General features: G+C 44.5%; 1 protein-coding gene across 1 annotated transcript; it reads right to left on the bottom strand.

Moving 5' to 3' along the window:
- Nucleotides 1-1,344: 1,344 nt before the first annotated feature.
- On the bottom strand, nt 1,345-6,422 carry Rtl9 (retrotransposon Gag like 9). The gene is made up of 2 exons (XM_027931692.2): nt 2,457-6,422; nt 1,345-1,963 (listed from the first exon to the last, which is right to left on the bottom strand). The coding sequence occupies exons 1-2, from the start codon at nt 6,420-6,422 to the stop codon at nt 1,847-1,849; spliced, it is 4,083 nt and encodes a 1,360-aa protein (XP_027787493.2). The 3' UTR covers nt 1,345-1,846.
- Between the last annotated feature and the right edge of the window lie 8,360 nt (nt 6,423-14,782).

Below are 14,782 nucleotides of genomic sequence, written 5' to 3'. Positions count from 1 at the left end.
GTCCTGTTTTTATCAAATTTCCCATTATTCTAATTTATTGTCTTCATAGTATTCACTACAATTTCAATCTATCTTACTTAAGTGTGTCCTTGCTTATTGTCTATTCTCACCCCCTCTTGTTGGGATGTAATTTTTGTATGAGCAAGGGGTCTTATCTGCCTGTTCCCCAAACAGCAATTGACATATGTAAGGTGATAAATATGAGCTGAATGAAGGACTCAATACATCAAATGCTTAACTTGGAATTGAAACACCACTTGACCAGTTATCCCACTCCTTGTTTTATAACCAAAGGAGTTAGAATCAGCATACTACAGTGTGATAGCCACATCAATGTTTATAGCAGCTCAATTCATAATAGCTAAGCTATGAAAACAACCTAGGTGCTCTTCAACAGATAAACAGATAAAGAAAATGTATGTATACACAATGGAATAATACTCAGCCATAAAGAAGAATGAAATTATGGCATTTGTCAGTAAATGGATGGAACTGGAGAATATCATGCTAAGTGAAATAAGCTAGTCCCACAAAAACCAAAGATCAAATATTCTCTCTGACATGTGGATGCTAACTCACAATAAGGGGAGGAAGAATAGAAGTTCACCGGAGTAGGGAATGAAGGGAAGGGATGGAAGATGGCAATGGAAAAGACAGTAGAATGAATCAGACATAACTTTCCTATGTTCATATATGAATACACGACCAGTGTAACTCCACATCATGTACAACCACAGGAATGGGAACTTAAACTCCATGTCTGTATAATATTATACTGTCATGGATAACTAAAAAGAACAAATAAAAAAATTAAAAAGAAATCAAATTCTTGTAGCCACAATTGAATCCTTTTTTCATAAATGACCTTTATTTGCTTTTATGATTACAAATGTAATACATGCTTACTGTAGAGAATCTGGAAAGTATAGAGAAATAGAAAGAAGAAAATAAAAAAACACCCATAACCCCACCACCTGAAGGCAAACACTGCTCATGTTATGTTCTAACATCTATGCCTGTTGAAAGACCAAAACCCTTATCAAGAATGCTGGCCACGAAGCACAACAGCCAAGGAGAGTGAGGGCAGCTAACAACTGAGGGAAGTTACCAAGAGGTCAGAGCTAGAGATTCCACACTGAAGGACAAGACAAGGGCAATAAACAACAGATCAAGAGGTCAGAAGCTTACAACACAAGAACAAGTGGGGTTACTTTAACAATGTGGTGAGATGGTGCTTGTCAAGAGTTTAGCCCAGTACCTGTCACATGGTACATTATCAATAACTGTTAGCCATTACTATCACTATTATTATTATTATTATCATTATTATTAATATGGGTCAAAACAAATGGTTCAGGATGGAAACTATAAACAGGGTAAGGACCCTGAAGACCCATTTTAGGTACTATGAGTTGGGGCATACAAGGGCAAGTCAACTGGTTTAAAAGGATGGTACACAAGTGGGTATCACTCTTTATAGGCTCCCCTGCCAGGTGGAATGGAACCAGGGTTTCCTCAAGTTTGCCTGGTGACATACGGCAAGACACTCTAAGGTGTTTTTGAGGTAGGACATGATTTCTCCTGCCTAGACTTCTCCCTGGACCAATGAATAGGACTGGCCTTGATGGTAAAGGGAGTTCACACTCTGATTGTCAGGGCAGGTCACAGGCATGTGGGTGAAAGAGAAGGTCAAGGCAGCCAAGTGGGAGATAAAGTGGGATGTGCCTAGAGGGGGAGGCTAGAGGGCGAAGGCAACAAGGTTTATGATGTAGTTGAATGGAATGGGTCCAGGGACCAGTTCTCAAGTTAGCAGCCAGTCAGATGTCACAAAAGAGTCCCGGGAGTACTACTTGTTGGTGGGGGCCTTCTGATGGCCTATGCTCTGTCGAAGGTGGTCATGAAGTCCCTCCTGTGGGTCTCCATGCTCTTTCAGGTAGTAACAGCGTTTGGGAACATGTTGGTGCTGGGAGTGAGGAAACAAAAAAACATCAGTTATAAGAATCACACTTCCTATGACAAAAGGTGTTCTGTCTAACTAAATTCACTGACTTAACAGATTAGAGAACTTGGCTAATTTACCCACATAAAATGTAATAGAGGGCTAGGCTAACCAAATCCCTTAGTGACCTGAGTCTACAAATGCCTATGGTTATAGGTGGGACCCAGCCCCTTAAAGAAGCTACGTCTCCCTTAGACTTGGACTTGGAATAAATATTTAGGACTCAATCCAGCCAGTTCCCTTATAATTAGAAGATTTAGTACTTTAACCATCCCACAACTTCACTAACTTGGGTGAGCATTGCTCCTGAAAGCAGTTAATCCACCCAAAATAACTACTCATCTACATTCACTGATAAAACTCCAGGTTGGGTTTTTATGATCTAGGGGATCAATACCTCCCTCTTGCTTCTTTCTTAACTCTACTGAGAAGAGCAGGGTGTATTCTCCATCATTACCTCCTCTGTCTGCTGCTGAGAGCTCAGTTCATTCTCCATGGCCTCCTCATTATTCCGCTTACAGGCTGTCGGCAAAACCTGGCTTGAGTTGCCTGGGGAATCCCTCTCTTCAGCCAGCTGGCACTCTGTGTAGAGAGATCTGTCTATCAGCTCCTTTAGGCTGCCGGCCACCTTCAGGAAGATCCGACCCATTTTGGTGGTAACAGCTTCCGAGAGTCCTTCCAGAAACCTGGTCCGTAGAATGGCATCAGACCAAGACAAATGTCGGGCCAGCAGCAGGAAGTCGGTGGCATACTGCCTGACTGACTTCTGGCCCTGCTTGGGATGGCAAAGAACAGCACTGAGGATGTCTATCTCAGATAGAGAGTCATATAAGCCCTGTGATCTGCTCAGGAAAGATTTATTTTCATTTGATAGAGGATTTCCTACTTCCATTTGCAAGATGGACCACCTCTCTGCCGCCCCTAGATGAAGAGACACCAGAAATGCCATTTTCTCTGAATCATTCAAAAATCCCTTCATTTGCTTCTCCTCATCAATTTCCATCTCATCCTCTACAGAGCATGAACCCCGGGCTGCTTCTTGCTCTTCTAAGAGGTAACAGAGTGCTGGGGTCAACATTCCAAAGGATGGCACTTCCTTTGGTGGCTGGTTTGTTGTTCCAGGGGTTGAGGCAGTCGTATGTGGTGTGGACTTTGATCCCGAAGCTGTGACATTGATGTGAGAGGTAGATGCCCCTCCGGTGTCTGTAGCTTTGATTTCTGGAGTGTTCATCTTTCCAAAGGCTGTTTGTGGTGTGGACATTGCCCCAGGGGCTGGGGTCCTCATTAGCGGTGTGGACATCCCTCCAGAGGCTGTGGCTGTCATTTGTGGCATGGATATCCCTCCAGAGGCCATGGTTTTCAGTAGTGGTGTGGACATTGTTCCAGAAGCTGAGGCTCTCATAGGCAGTGTAGATACTGCTCCAGAAGTTGAGACTCTCATTGGTGGCTTAACCATCCCTCCAGAAGCTGTGTATGTTGTTTGTGGCATTTCTCCAGAGGCCATGGTTTTCATTAGTGGCACAGACATCTCTCCGGAAGCCATGGCTGACATCAAAGGCATGGGCGTTGTTCCAGACACTGTTGTTCTCATTGATTGCTTGGACATCCCCCCAGAGGCCATGTTTGTTGGTGGTGCAGTGGACATCTTTCCAGAGACTGGAGGTCTCATGAACTCTGTGGACATAGCTCCAGAGACTGAGGGTCTCCTTAGTGGTGTGGAAGTGACTCCAGAGACTGGTGCTCTGACTAGTGGTGGGGATATCCCTCCAGAGGCTGGACCTCGCATTGGGAGTGTGCAAATGTCTCCAGAAGCTGTGGGTATCATTTGTGAAGTGGACCTTGTTCTAGCAGCTGGAGTTCTCATCGGTGCTGTGGACATCCCTCCAGAGGCTGTGGATCTCATTAGTGGCGTGGGCACTACTCCAGAAACTGAAGCCTTCACCTGTGGCATGGACATCATTCCAGAAGTTGTGGCTGTCATTTGTGGAGCAGATATTGTTCCATAAACTGGGGCTCTTGGAGGTGTAGCTGTCTCTCCAGAAGGTGGGCATCTCATTAGTGGCAGGGACCTGTCTCCAGAGGATGAAGCTCTTGTGTGCAGTGGGGACATCCCTTCAGAATCTGAGGTTCTCGTTAGTGGTGTAGACATTGCTCCAGAGGCCCGGGCTCTCATCTGCATCCCTCCTGAGGTCATGGATCTCATGAAAGATGTGGACATCCCTCCAGAGTCCTGGATGTTCATTGGATGACTGGGCATCTTCCCAGAGGCTGTGGCTCTCATTAGTGATGTGGGCATTGCTTCAGGGCCTGGAGTTCTCATTAGAGGCATGGACATATCTTCAGAGGCTGTGACTGTCATTTGTGATGTGGACATTGCTCCAGAGGCTGTGGCTCTTGTTAGTAGTGTGGACACCCCTTCTGGGCCTCCTAAGGCTGTGTCTGTCATTTGTGGCATGGACAGAGTTCCAGAAGCTATGTCTCTCATTAGTGGTGTGGACATCACTCCAGAAGATGCCATTGTCATTTGTTGCATGAACCTTGTTCCAGAGGCTTTGGATGTCGTTAGTGGCTTAGACAATGCTCCAGAAGCTGGAGCTATCGTTTGTGGCATGGACATCACACCTGAGGTTGCATCTCTCATGAAAGGTGTGGACATTGATCCAGAGGCTTTGGCTGTCATTAATGGGGTGGACATTGCTCCAGATGCTGTGGCTCTCATTTGTGGTGTAGATGTCAGTCCTGAGACTGTGTTCCTCATCTGTGACATGCACATTGCTCCAGAAACTGGAGATCTGATTTGATGCATGGATATCAATCCAGAGACTGGGGCTGTCAGTTGTGGCACACACGTTGTTTCAGAGGCTGTGGCTGTAACTAGCTGTGTGGACATCATTCCAGAAGCTGAGGCTCTCATTCTCTGTGTGGATGTTGCTTCACTAGCCATACCTTTCATAAAGCTTGTGGGTGTTGATCCTGTTTTGGCCATCGGTAACTGTGTGGACATCACTCTAGAGGCTGTAGTTGGCATTTGCTCTGTGAATGTCACTCCAGAGTTGGTGACTGCCATCAGTGGGGCAGACATAGCTCCAGAGGCTGGGACTGTCTTCTTCAATGTCAACATACTTCCTGAAGCAGGAGCTCTCATCACTCCTGAGTCTGAAACTCTCACTGGCAGTGTGGACATTGTTCCAGAGGCTGTTGCTCTCATTGATGAAGGAGACATGATTTCAGAGTCTAGATTTTGTGTTAACTGTGAGGACATCACTCCAGAAACTGGGGCTGGCATCAGTTGAGCAGGCATCACTGCAGAGCCTAGGCCTGTCATTAGCAGCGGGGACATTGCCTCAACCTCTGGGGCTGGCTTTGGTAATGTGGACATTTCTCCAGCTTCTGGGACTGACAGAAGCGGTGTGGACATTGCTCCAGGGTCTGAAGCTGACATTAGCAGTGAAGACATGACTCCAGAGTCTGGGCCTGACATGAGCATGGTAGACATTCCCTCAGAGTCTTGGGTGCTTGTTGGCTGAGTTGATGTTTCTCCAGAAGCTAGAGCTGACATTATCAGTGATGATATCGCTTCAGAGTCGGTGCCAGACATTAGCAATGAAGATATATCTCCAGAGGCCAGGGCAGTCATTAGCACTTTGGACATTGCTTCAGTATCTTCATCTGTAATTTGCAATGGAGACATTGCTTCAGAGCCTGGAGCTGCCATTGGCTGTGTGGATATTCCCCTAGGGTTTATATCTGGAATTAGGAGTGGGGATATTTCTCCAGGATCTGGGGCTAGCATTAATGGTGTGGACATTGCTTCAGAGGATGAGGCGCTCATTATAGGTGTAGACATCACTCCAGAGGATGGAGCTGGCATTGCCAATGGTGATATCTCTGCAGAATCTGGTGCTGCCATTAGTGCTGTGGACATTGTTCCAAAGTCAGGAATTGTCATCATCCCTGGGGACATTAAGCCATAGTCTGAAGTGGACAGCAATGGGGACAATGTTCCAGAATCAGAGGCTGGCATTAGTAGTGGAGACAGTGTCCCAGAGTCTGAAGCTGGCATTAGCAATGGGGACAGTGCCCCAGAGTCTGAAGTTGGCATTAGCAGTGGGGACATTGTTCCAGAGTCTGAGGAGGGCAGTAGTGATGGGGACAATGCTCCAGAGTTTGGTGCTCCCATAAGAGGTGTGGACATGGTGTCAAAGGCTGGGGATGTCATCAGCTCTGTGGGTGTCCCTCCAGGGTCGGAGGCTGAAGTTGCGACTGTAGGCAGCTGTACATGAGAATGCAGCATTTGGACCTCTTCTCTTGTCTCTGTTATTGGTCTAGATAAGGCTGTCCCCCTGTTTTGGGGATCAACATTTTCCTCCCTCATCATATTGTTGAATTGCAGTGAATTTAAAGGTATTGACATATCTGCCATGGCCACAGTGTGGAGAGAGCCCCTAAAGTGATGATATCAGGGGTCCTGATGAAGCTCAAGTGGCAGGAGAATCTGTAAAAAGGAAACAAGTTTGAGATCAAAAGGCAACATCAAGAAGATTGGAAAATACACAAATGATTCATGGTGCAGATGTGCTTATCTGTGTTGACCAGTATATGGCATTGAAGATGGGCCGCTCAGGTTAAAGAAGCATTGAGTTATGCAGCAATGCATAACTCTGAAGCTGGAATAAATATCCCTTTTGTCTCTGTCCTTTTCAAACCAACCCGCTCAGTAACATGGCACAGCCTCTGTTTATAAAAGCTAGCAACTTCAGGCAGCCATGAGCCAGAACAGTTCTGGCTCACATGAGGTGGCAGCACCACCTTCTGGCCAACTGTGAAAAGTGCAGGCTCCTGGTTTCTGTTCTATCCCACCACAGCACTCCCAAGTCAGCCAAGGGCGAGACTAAATGCCCTTTGCCCCAGGATAATCATTAGTTCCTAGGGCTCATGGAATCCTGCCAGTGGTTTAGTCCCCATTTTATTATTCTGATGTCCTTGAATGTCCTTCTCAAGAAAAGTAAGGCATTTATCTGACCAATGACTGAGAACAACATTCCATAAACTGAAACTCTGCTTATTAATATCATCCTTAATAATAATACTAATAACAACAGCCACCACTACTACTCTTTATTGCTCACTTTGCATGTGCATGTCACTGAAATTTAGACATTTCTTTGATATCCTACACCAGGGCACACTCTGTATGTACAAATTTCAAGTTTCTCTGATGACACAGGGGTCAGCAATCCTACAGCCTCACCCCTCTGACCCACCCCCATAAGCAGTCACGGAAGTAGCTCTTTGACACACAACTTGAAAACAGTGTAATGCAGACATTACACAAGGTTGACACGTCCCCACTGCCTGCCCATGCCAGAAATGGAAGACAGCTTACTTTGGGACAATGTCACAAAACTTGCCAATCTCATGGTATTTGTGCCTCCGTGATAATGAGAAAACCAGCAGCAAAATACCAACAGCAAACCTTTTTTGAGCACCCACTGATTGGCAAGCACTCTGCTAGGCACTTTACTCACATCATCTCGATTGGTCCCCAAAGCAACACAGAGATTTTGGTAGTCCTCTTTCTTATCTTACAAATGAAAAATGAAGACCCAGAGAAACTTAATAAATTTGCCTGCAATCACATAGATCCCCCTGTCCATCCAAATACTTGCTACTTGCACTTTTTATCACTGAGCTATCATGATCTACCTTTCTGCTTTAATCTCATTACCAAGACCCTTCCTTCTGTCTCCAGCTTGGACAACCTCGAGATGGGGTGTCATGAAAGAAATCCTGACCTCCTGCTAACACTTTGGTTATCCTAATAACTGGTGCAATGGTAGAGGTGAGTCAAAAGAGCACTCATGACCTCTACCTCCTATCTTCAGAAAAATCCCTGAACATGTCACAGTTTCCCACTAGGCAAAACTCAGAAGGATCTTACCTTGTCAGTTATGGCAAAGAGGGATAGAGTGTCCTTTGCACCCTTAGCTCTTTTAGTCTGGCCAATTGACTTATACCCTGTGCCAGTTCATTAAAGCAGGACCCAATACCAGCAGCTGTTCTCTGCAATCTCCCTAAGCTATCCCCTGCCACACCCCCCTCTTGCCCGCCAGCCAGCCAGCCAGCCTGCCCGCCCACCCGCCCCACTGCTCCTGACTTGCTAGTGCTTGCTCTGGCTCTCTGGTCCCAGATTCCTGCCTCTATATAGGCTCTGACATTTGCCTCTGGCCGCCTTTCACTTGACAGCCCTCCAGAAACTCCACTTCAGCTCTTGGCCTATCCAACTCCAACTTGTTTCCCCTCACCACCAATAGTCCCAACCCCACTATGCCCACCTCTGGTTGCCCCATAGAGAAAAAGAGATTGAAATAAGTAAGGAATGAGACTGAAAGAGTCCTCACTCAGGAAGTAGACATATACCCTCTGCAGGGTTGGGCAGACACAGGAACCCTGAGAACTGGGCACTACAGCTGGTATGACCAGGAAGCACAGGCTGGGCATTGGAGGTAAGGAAACTCAGGCTGGAGATCAAGTGGAGCAACATCAGAAAATCTCATAGAGGTTTAGGTGCATGGCAAGTAGGGTGGGAGAGGATGGACAGTGGGGGCTACAGAAACAGAGACCTCAATAGAGCCCTGCAATTGTGATAAGAAAAAAAAGAGAGAGAGACACAGGGGGAAACCTGGCAACCAGTATTCCTGCCATGGAGAAAGGACTCAACAGTAAGGGTCCATGGATTTCAGACAGTTGCAAAAAAAAATATGCCAGTCTTGGGGCTGGGGTTGTGGTTCAGCGGTAGAGAGCTCGTCTAATATGTGCGAGGCACTGGGTTCGATCCTCAGCCCCACATTAAAAAAATAATAAATAAGTAAAATAAAGTTATTGTGTCCATATATGACCAAAATATTTTTTAAAAAAAAGAAAAAGAAAAATATGCTAGTTTTGAGCATACCAGGTAAGACTCATATCATAGAACTGGGGTTTTAACCTGCTTTCTAGAACCAGAGCTCAAGGTCAGAGTAGAAGCAGCGAAAAGGTTGCCAGTGTCCTCCCTCCCGTCTTTTTGAATCACTGCCACTTAACCCTTCAGTCTAACCCTTCACTCTAAGTTCTGGGTAGGGCAAAGCCTTCAGGTGAAGTTCAAGTAGCCCAGTTATATGGACTCAGAGTTTAGGATGGAGGCATTTAAGTCATTAGGCACCTCAAAAGTAACAACCAGGACTGGGATCGTGGCTCAGTGGTAGAGCGCTCGCCTAACACTGGGTTCAATCCTCAGCACCACATATAAATAAATACATATACTAAAGGCATGCTGTCCATCTACAACTATAAAAACATTTTTTTTAAAAAAAGTAACAACCAACAATAACTGAGTACATAGTCTAAGCCCTAGACCTCTCAGCATCACCTGAGGTGGGAGAAATGGGCTTGGTAAAGTTTATGTGACCAAGGACACAGAGCTAGTAAAAATAGCAAGCACAGATTTGAGCCCCAGTCTGCTTCCAAAATCATTTTCTCTCTATGTAATCAGACAGGTGATTAGAAACACTCTAAGTGTTCCACTTATTGCCACCTGCCCTCACACCACCAAGAAAGGAAAGTTTCTCACTACAAATGGCTGAAACATTGTAGTAGTAGTAGTAGTAGCAGTAGTAATACCAGCTGACCTTGATTAAACTCTTCCCATATGTCAAGAACAATGCTGAGGCCTTCGTGAGCATTATCTCATTTGATCTTTACAACTACTCTGCCAGGGAGGCACTTTTAATTTTCAGTTAATGGGTAAAGAAACTGAGCCTCAGTGAGGTGAATTGACATGACCAAAAGCCCACAGCTCTGTCTGACTCCAAGCCTCATATAATATATAATACTCCAAAAGAAAAGTTTCAGTGGCTCACCCATCACCCCTAAACCAAAACTAAGCCTTAGAAAACAGCTTCAAAACAACTGTTATTAATATTATTAACATACCTAATAATTAAAACTGAAGTTACTGCACCAAACACTGTGCTAAGTACTTTACTTATATGATCCTGTTTGATACTCATGACATTCCTGTTACAGGTACTATTATCAACTTCATTTTTCAGATCAGAAAAACAAAGCACAGAGAGATTAACTAGCTTCCCCAATGTCACACAGCTAAAGAGCAGAGTTGTCTACAGTAATTAAAAATCAGGACAGACACACTGTGCACCCCTGCAATCCCAGAGACTCTGGAGGCTGAGGTAGAAGGAGTGAAAGTTCGAGGCCAGCCTGAGAAATTTAGCAAGACTCTGTCTCAAAATTTTAAAAAAATACGAAGGGCTAGGGATGTAATTCACTAGTAAAGCATCTCTGGGTTCAATCCCCAGTATTAAAAAAATTGTGACATAATTTGATGATTAAATGAATCATTATGCTTATAACGTCCCTAATTTAGCCATTGAGAATCATGTTCTACTATGGACATAATTATCAAAATTTTATAAAATAAAATATTTTTGTACAGAAAAATAAAATCTGAAAGGATATATACCAAAATATTCACATTGACCATATTTGAATGGTGAAAGAACGGAGGGGGGGGCGGTATTTTCATTTTCTTTATTTGTATTTTCACATTCATTTATAATGCACCCTTTATACTTGTATGAAAAATGTAATAAAAGTTAATTTTCTTTTTTTAAAGAGATATATGATTCCTTTTGATTGTATCTCTAGCTCTTCTCACACCTCTTCCTGCATGAGCTCTCTAGGCACACCCAACATCCCTCCACCAAAACAACTTTTCTCCCCCAACAAACTTAGCAGTTGCACCACTTGGATCTTTGGTCAGAAGTGACCCTGAAAAAGTGTCTCCAGTGGCTTGATTTTATTTTGGTATTTGGAGTTTGTCTTAAAAATGATCTCTTGGGTTTTTTTTTTTTTTTTTTTGAACTTTGTGTTTAATAATTACACAGATAATCTAGGAATTTATTCTCAGGGTAAAACCTTGAAATCCTCCATACAGATAAAGCTAAAGTCCTGAGACTACTTCTCCCCCCACCCCCAAGTCCCATTCCTCTGTCTGTTCACAGTTGGGTGTGTCTCCTTCCAAACTTTTTCTAGCTGCAATGGCATTCAGAGTTTATATTCATGCAAATGCTTGCAAAACCCAGTGTGAGCAAAAAGCTACAGTTAGAAAAACCATTCTGGCACTGGTCACTCCAGGGTTCCAAGTTCTGGTCCACTGTCACTTGACTGTTTTCATCAGCCTGATTCTAAGGAGACTACTGAGAGAGGGCTCTTGCATGCTCAGTCCATTTGGAGCATAGACTTCTGTTTGATTAAAGCGAGAGTCTCTAGGAACACAGAGAAGGGAGGCCTTCTAAGGAAGGAAAAGCCCAGAAATTGCTGCTTAGCATCTCTCAGGTCCCTCACGTCCCACCCAGTCTGTGCTGATCAATACGGCTAGGAGGTGTCATACTCCTGCTGCCTCACAAAAGGTAATTGAGTTTGGGGGATTGCATGGCTAGCTGCTTGGGGAAATAAGAATAAACAAGAGACCGTTCAATATGTCAACAAATCGCTTTCCAGCTGTTGAAAATAAGCCTTTCTCTAGATTCTCAACAATATCCTCTCCCCCAGCCCTAGCAAACAGGCTCCCAGTTAACTGAAAACAGACAAGCTAAGGCTCAAGCAATACCTGCACTACTTTGGGGTCCTCTGCCTGCCCAGATCATCCAGGGGAGGAGACACCCTCCCGCTGTCTTGCTCTCCAAAAGCTTCGACACTTAAAATGCCCACCGGGTTTCTTGTAAATACAGAGGGGGCAAATTGCTAGCATTTACTCAGCGCTTGCTATGCCAGGCAGCGTGCTAAACACTTAACATACATTATTTTATTGCACAATAAACCAATGAAGTGGCTGTTTTGGCCCCCATTTGATAAATCAGCTACAGAACTGAAGTAGAGAGAAATTAAAATTCAGTAACTTACCTTGGCTCTCACAGCTGAGAGGGAGTGAAGCTGGGCTTGTCATTCGGGTCGGTCTGACTCAGCCGGTGCTCTTAACTCACGGGAGAGTCACACACTGTCTTCAAGTCTCTGAAGGGCTGTCATATGGAAGAGAGGGTAGGTGTGTTCTGGGTAGCTCCAAAGAAAAGGATTTGACTGTTAGTTGGGAATTATGCTTTCATTGGATGTGCTGCAAATTCCCCAAACAACATGTATATGCATGTCCAACTCTATAGGGAAAAGAACATTATAAGAAGAGCAAACGGAACTGCCTTGCGTTAGGTGCCGTCCTGAAGGATCTGTGCAATCGCAGAAAACAGGAGGGATACCGGAGGACTGCAAATGGGCAGTGTCCCAATTTTCTTAAATAAGGAAACTACAGACCGGTATACTGTAAACTCCAGAGCTATAAGCTTGATGTCAATCCTTGAAGAGATTCTGCCGCAGATTATGAAGCAGGTAATTTATAAGCACTTAGACTGTAAGTGGCAATAGGGGGTACCTAGAGATCCAAGCAGAACTCTAAAATGAGACCAGGTTCTAGGGCTTGCAGCTTATTCAAGCCCCCAAACCAGGCGACCAACAGTGGGTTGCTAGATTTTTATTTTTCCAAGTAAAGGCATTAAGAAACAATAGAAAACAAACCCCAATTACCATTTCCTAAAAAGAAAGGGCTTTCTTTAAACACCAAAAGAAAGGGAAATCATCTTAGAATAAAGGAAAGTCCTCTAAATTAAATAGATTTCTCTTCTCTTTACAAAACATTTACTACATAGTCCCCAGGCTTTGTCCTTGCAAGGGGACTGCTACAGTTTTCCTGGAGGATGGGAACTTGTCCAAGGACCTGCTTTAAGGAATCACTCTGAGTTAAAACATCAACATAGATAAGATCAGATACCTGTTAAGACAGGAAGTCTTTCTGGCCAGAAGACAGAAGAACACAGTTTGACCTTAGCCTAAGTGAGGACATTCACATAGATAAAGAAAGTGTCCACAGGAACGGAGTGAGAGAAATAAAAGTTGCCAAGTGCAGGCTCGAGCCCTGCTGAGGCGGGACTTGGCCAATGCATTTGACCTGTGCCACCCCTTGGATCATACAGCTCCCTTGTAGGAATAAGTGTCTGATGTCACTAAGCATTTGGACCACAAGTGAGTTTCCGACTTGAGGATCTCCAAGCAACTTTCTGACTATGACCTATCTTCCCAGAGCCAACTTCCTAAAGACAGATGAATTCAAAACTAGTGGAATACCATTGCCAGAATGAGAGTTCTGTGACAACCTAAAAGAAAGTCCCTAACCTCAATCCTCCCCTGTTCCACCTCTTTATCAGTGGTGTCAATAAAGGCATGGTTAGGATTTTTACACAACTTCTCTAGGGCTTAGAGCACCTCTGTGATCAGCCTGGCAAGAAGGTTTACATTTTAAGGCCCATCATTTACAATATGTCTGTCTGCATTTGGTCATTTTCTCTCATGGTCTTTGTTGCCAGTGCACTAAGTTCCTGCAATTTGTGCTGCTCATGGAAAATGCTTAGTGAACATATGCTAACTATGAGCTCTGCACCCTGAAGAGCAGATCGGGTCCTCTGTGCAACAGCTGAGCATTCATTTCAATCCTGTCTTCTTCCCTCAGATAACTGGTGTCATGGTGACTTCCTTGATGAGAAAAGAGGACAAACTGATGTCCTCTTCTTGGCAGAAATGGCTCCAGTTCCCAAAAGACTTTAAATCAAAATTTGACTATAACTGTTAACACTGGCCTGGTTTCTGAAGGCAACCACAACATAGTATACACTCTTGACATACCCTCTAAAGCTGTGTTTCTCAAAATAAAAACATGATGGGGAACCCCTGCATCAGCCACCCCCTGAGAGGACCACTAAAATGCAGATGAATGGGGGCTCCACTTTCAAAGGGTCAGACTTAGTAGGTCTGGAGTGAGGACAAAGAATCTGCATTTTAACCCAAGTGATTCTGAAGCACCACTAGCTTAGGGGTTCCTATACCCTACATTTAACATGAAACAGGCCTGGGCTCAAATCCCCACACTTCGAGTTACTTCACCTCAGTTTCTTCATCTGTAAAACAGGGATAATCACAGTACCTACCTGGCAGGCTCTTTAAAAGTTTTAAGCAAAACAACATGTGTAAAGTGTCTGGCACATAGTTGAAGCTCAGTAATCTCTCCTGGTCCTGCTTATTCATGGGCTCTGATGCCTGCCTTCTCTGTGTTCAGCTTCTGCCCCTGTTACCAAACTGTTCAGTCTTTCTAGGTCTGCTATTCAAACTCCCCAAGAGAGAGACTCTCATTGGTCCAAATTTAGTCACCACTATACGGTTGGGCAAAGTCCCCATCCCGGGTTCCATTGTAGGCTGCTTGCCAGCCTATAGAATGACTGCTCTTGGATCAGATGCCCTCTCCTGGCTCAATCGGCTCTTGCCTGGGGGAAGCAGGGTCACGTGGTACCAAACATAGCCACCTATTCATAAGAAACTGCTCCTTCCCTCAGCTAGGGTCTGTGGATGGAAACTCCTTAGAAGGGGCCCGTGGGTGTGGCAGGAATTCTGAGGCTTAGCCCATCCAGTACACCTAGGCTTCTCATTTATCCAGCCTGCCAAAGGAATGAAGCGTTCAAGTTCACTGAAGTCTCTATTTAATTCCGACTTTTCATCTCCATCAGGCCAGGAACACCAGTTTTCAAAAAAAATCTAGACCGCAGTTGGTGGGGGGGGACTTAACCCTAAAATGAGATCTTCTGTTTCTAAAACACGTTTTTAAGTTTCCAAAGCACTTTCACATCTATT

Source organism: Marmota flaviventris, chromosome X, assembly GCF_047511675.1.
Source record: "Marmota flaviventris isolate mMarFla1 chromosome X, mMarFla1.hap1, whole genome shotgun sequence".
NCBI classification, from domain to species: domain Eukaryota; kingdom Metazoa; phylum Chordata; class Mammalia; order Rodentia; family Sciuridae; genus Marmota; species Marmota flaviventris.
Note: the sequence above shows the minus strand (reverse complement) of the source record. Positions and strands in the feature narration are given on the sequence as shown.

What these genes read in the sequence shown, in the direction of transcription:
- Rtl9 (XM_027931692.2), bottom strand. Translation starts at nt 6,422, where the DNA reads ATGGCAGATATGTCAATACCTTTAAATTCACTGCAATTCAACAATATG. An exon ending in CTCAGCAGCAGACAGAGGAG is followed by an intron (nt 1,964 to 2,456) that starts GTAATGATGGAG and finishes CCTCACTCCCAG; the next exon opens with CACCAACATGTTCCCAAACG.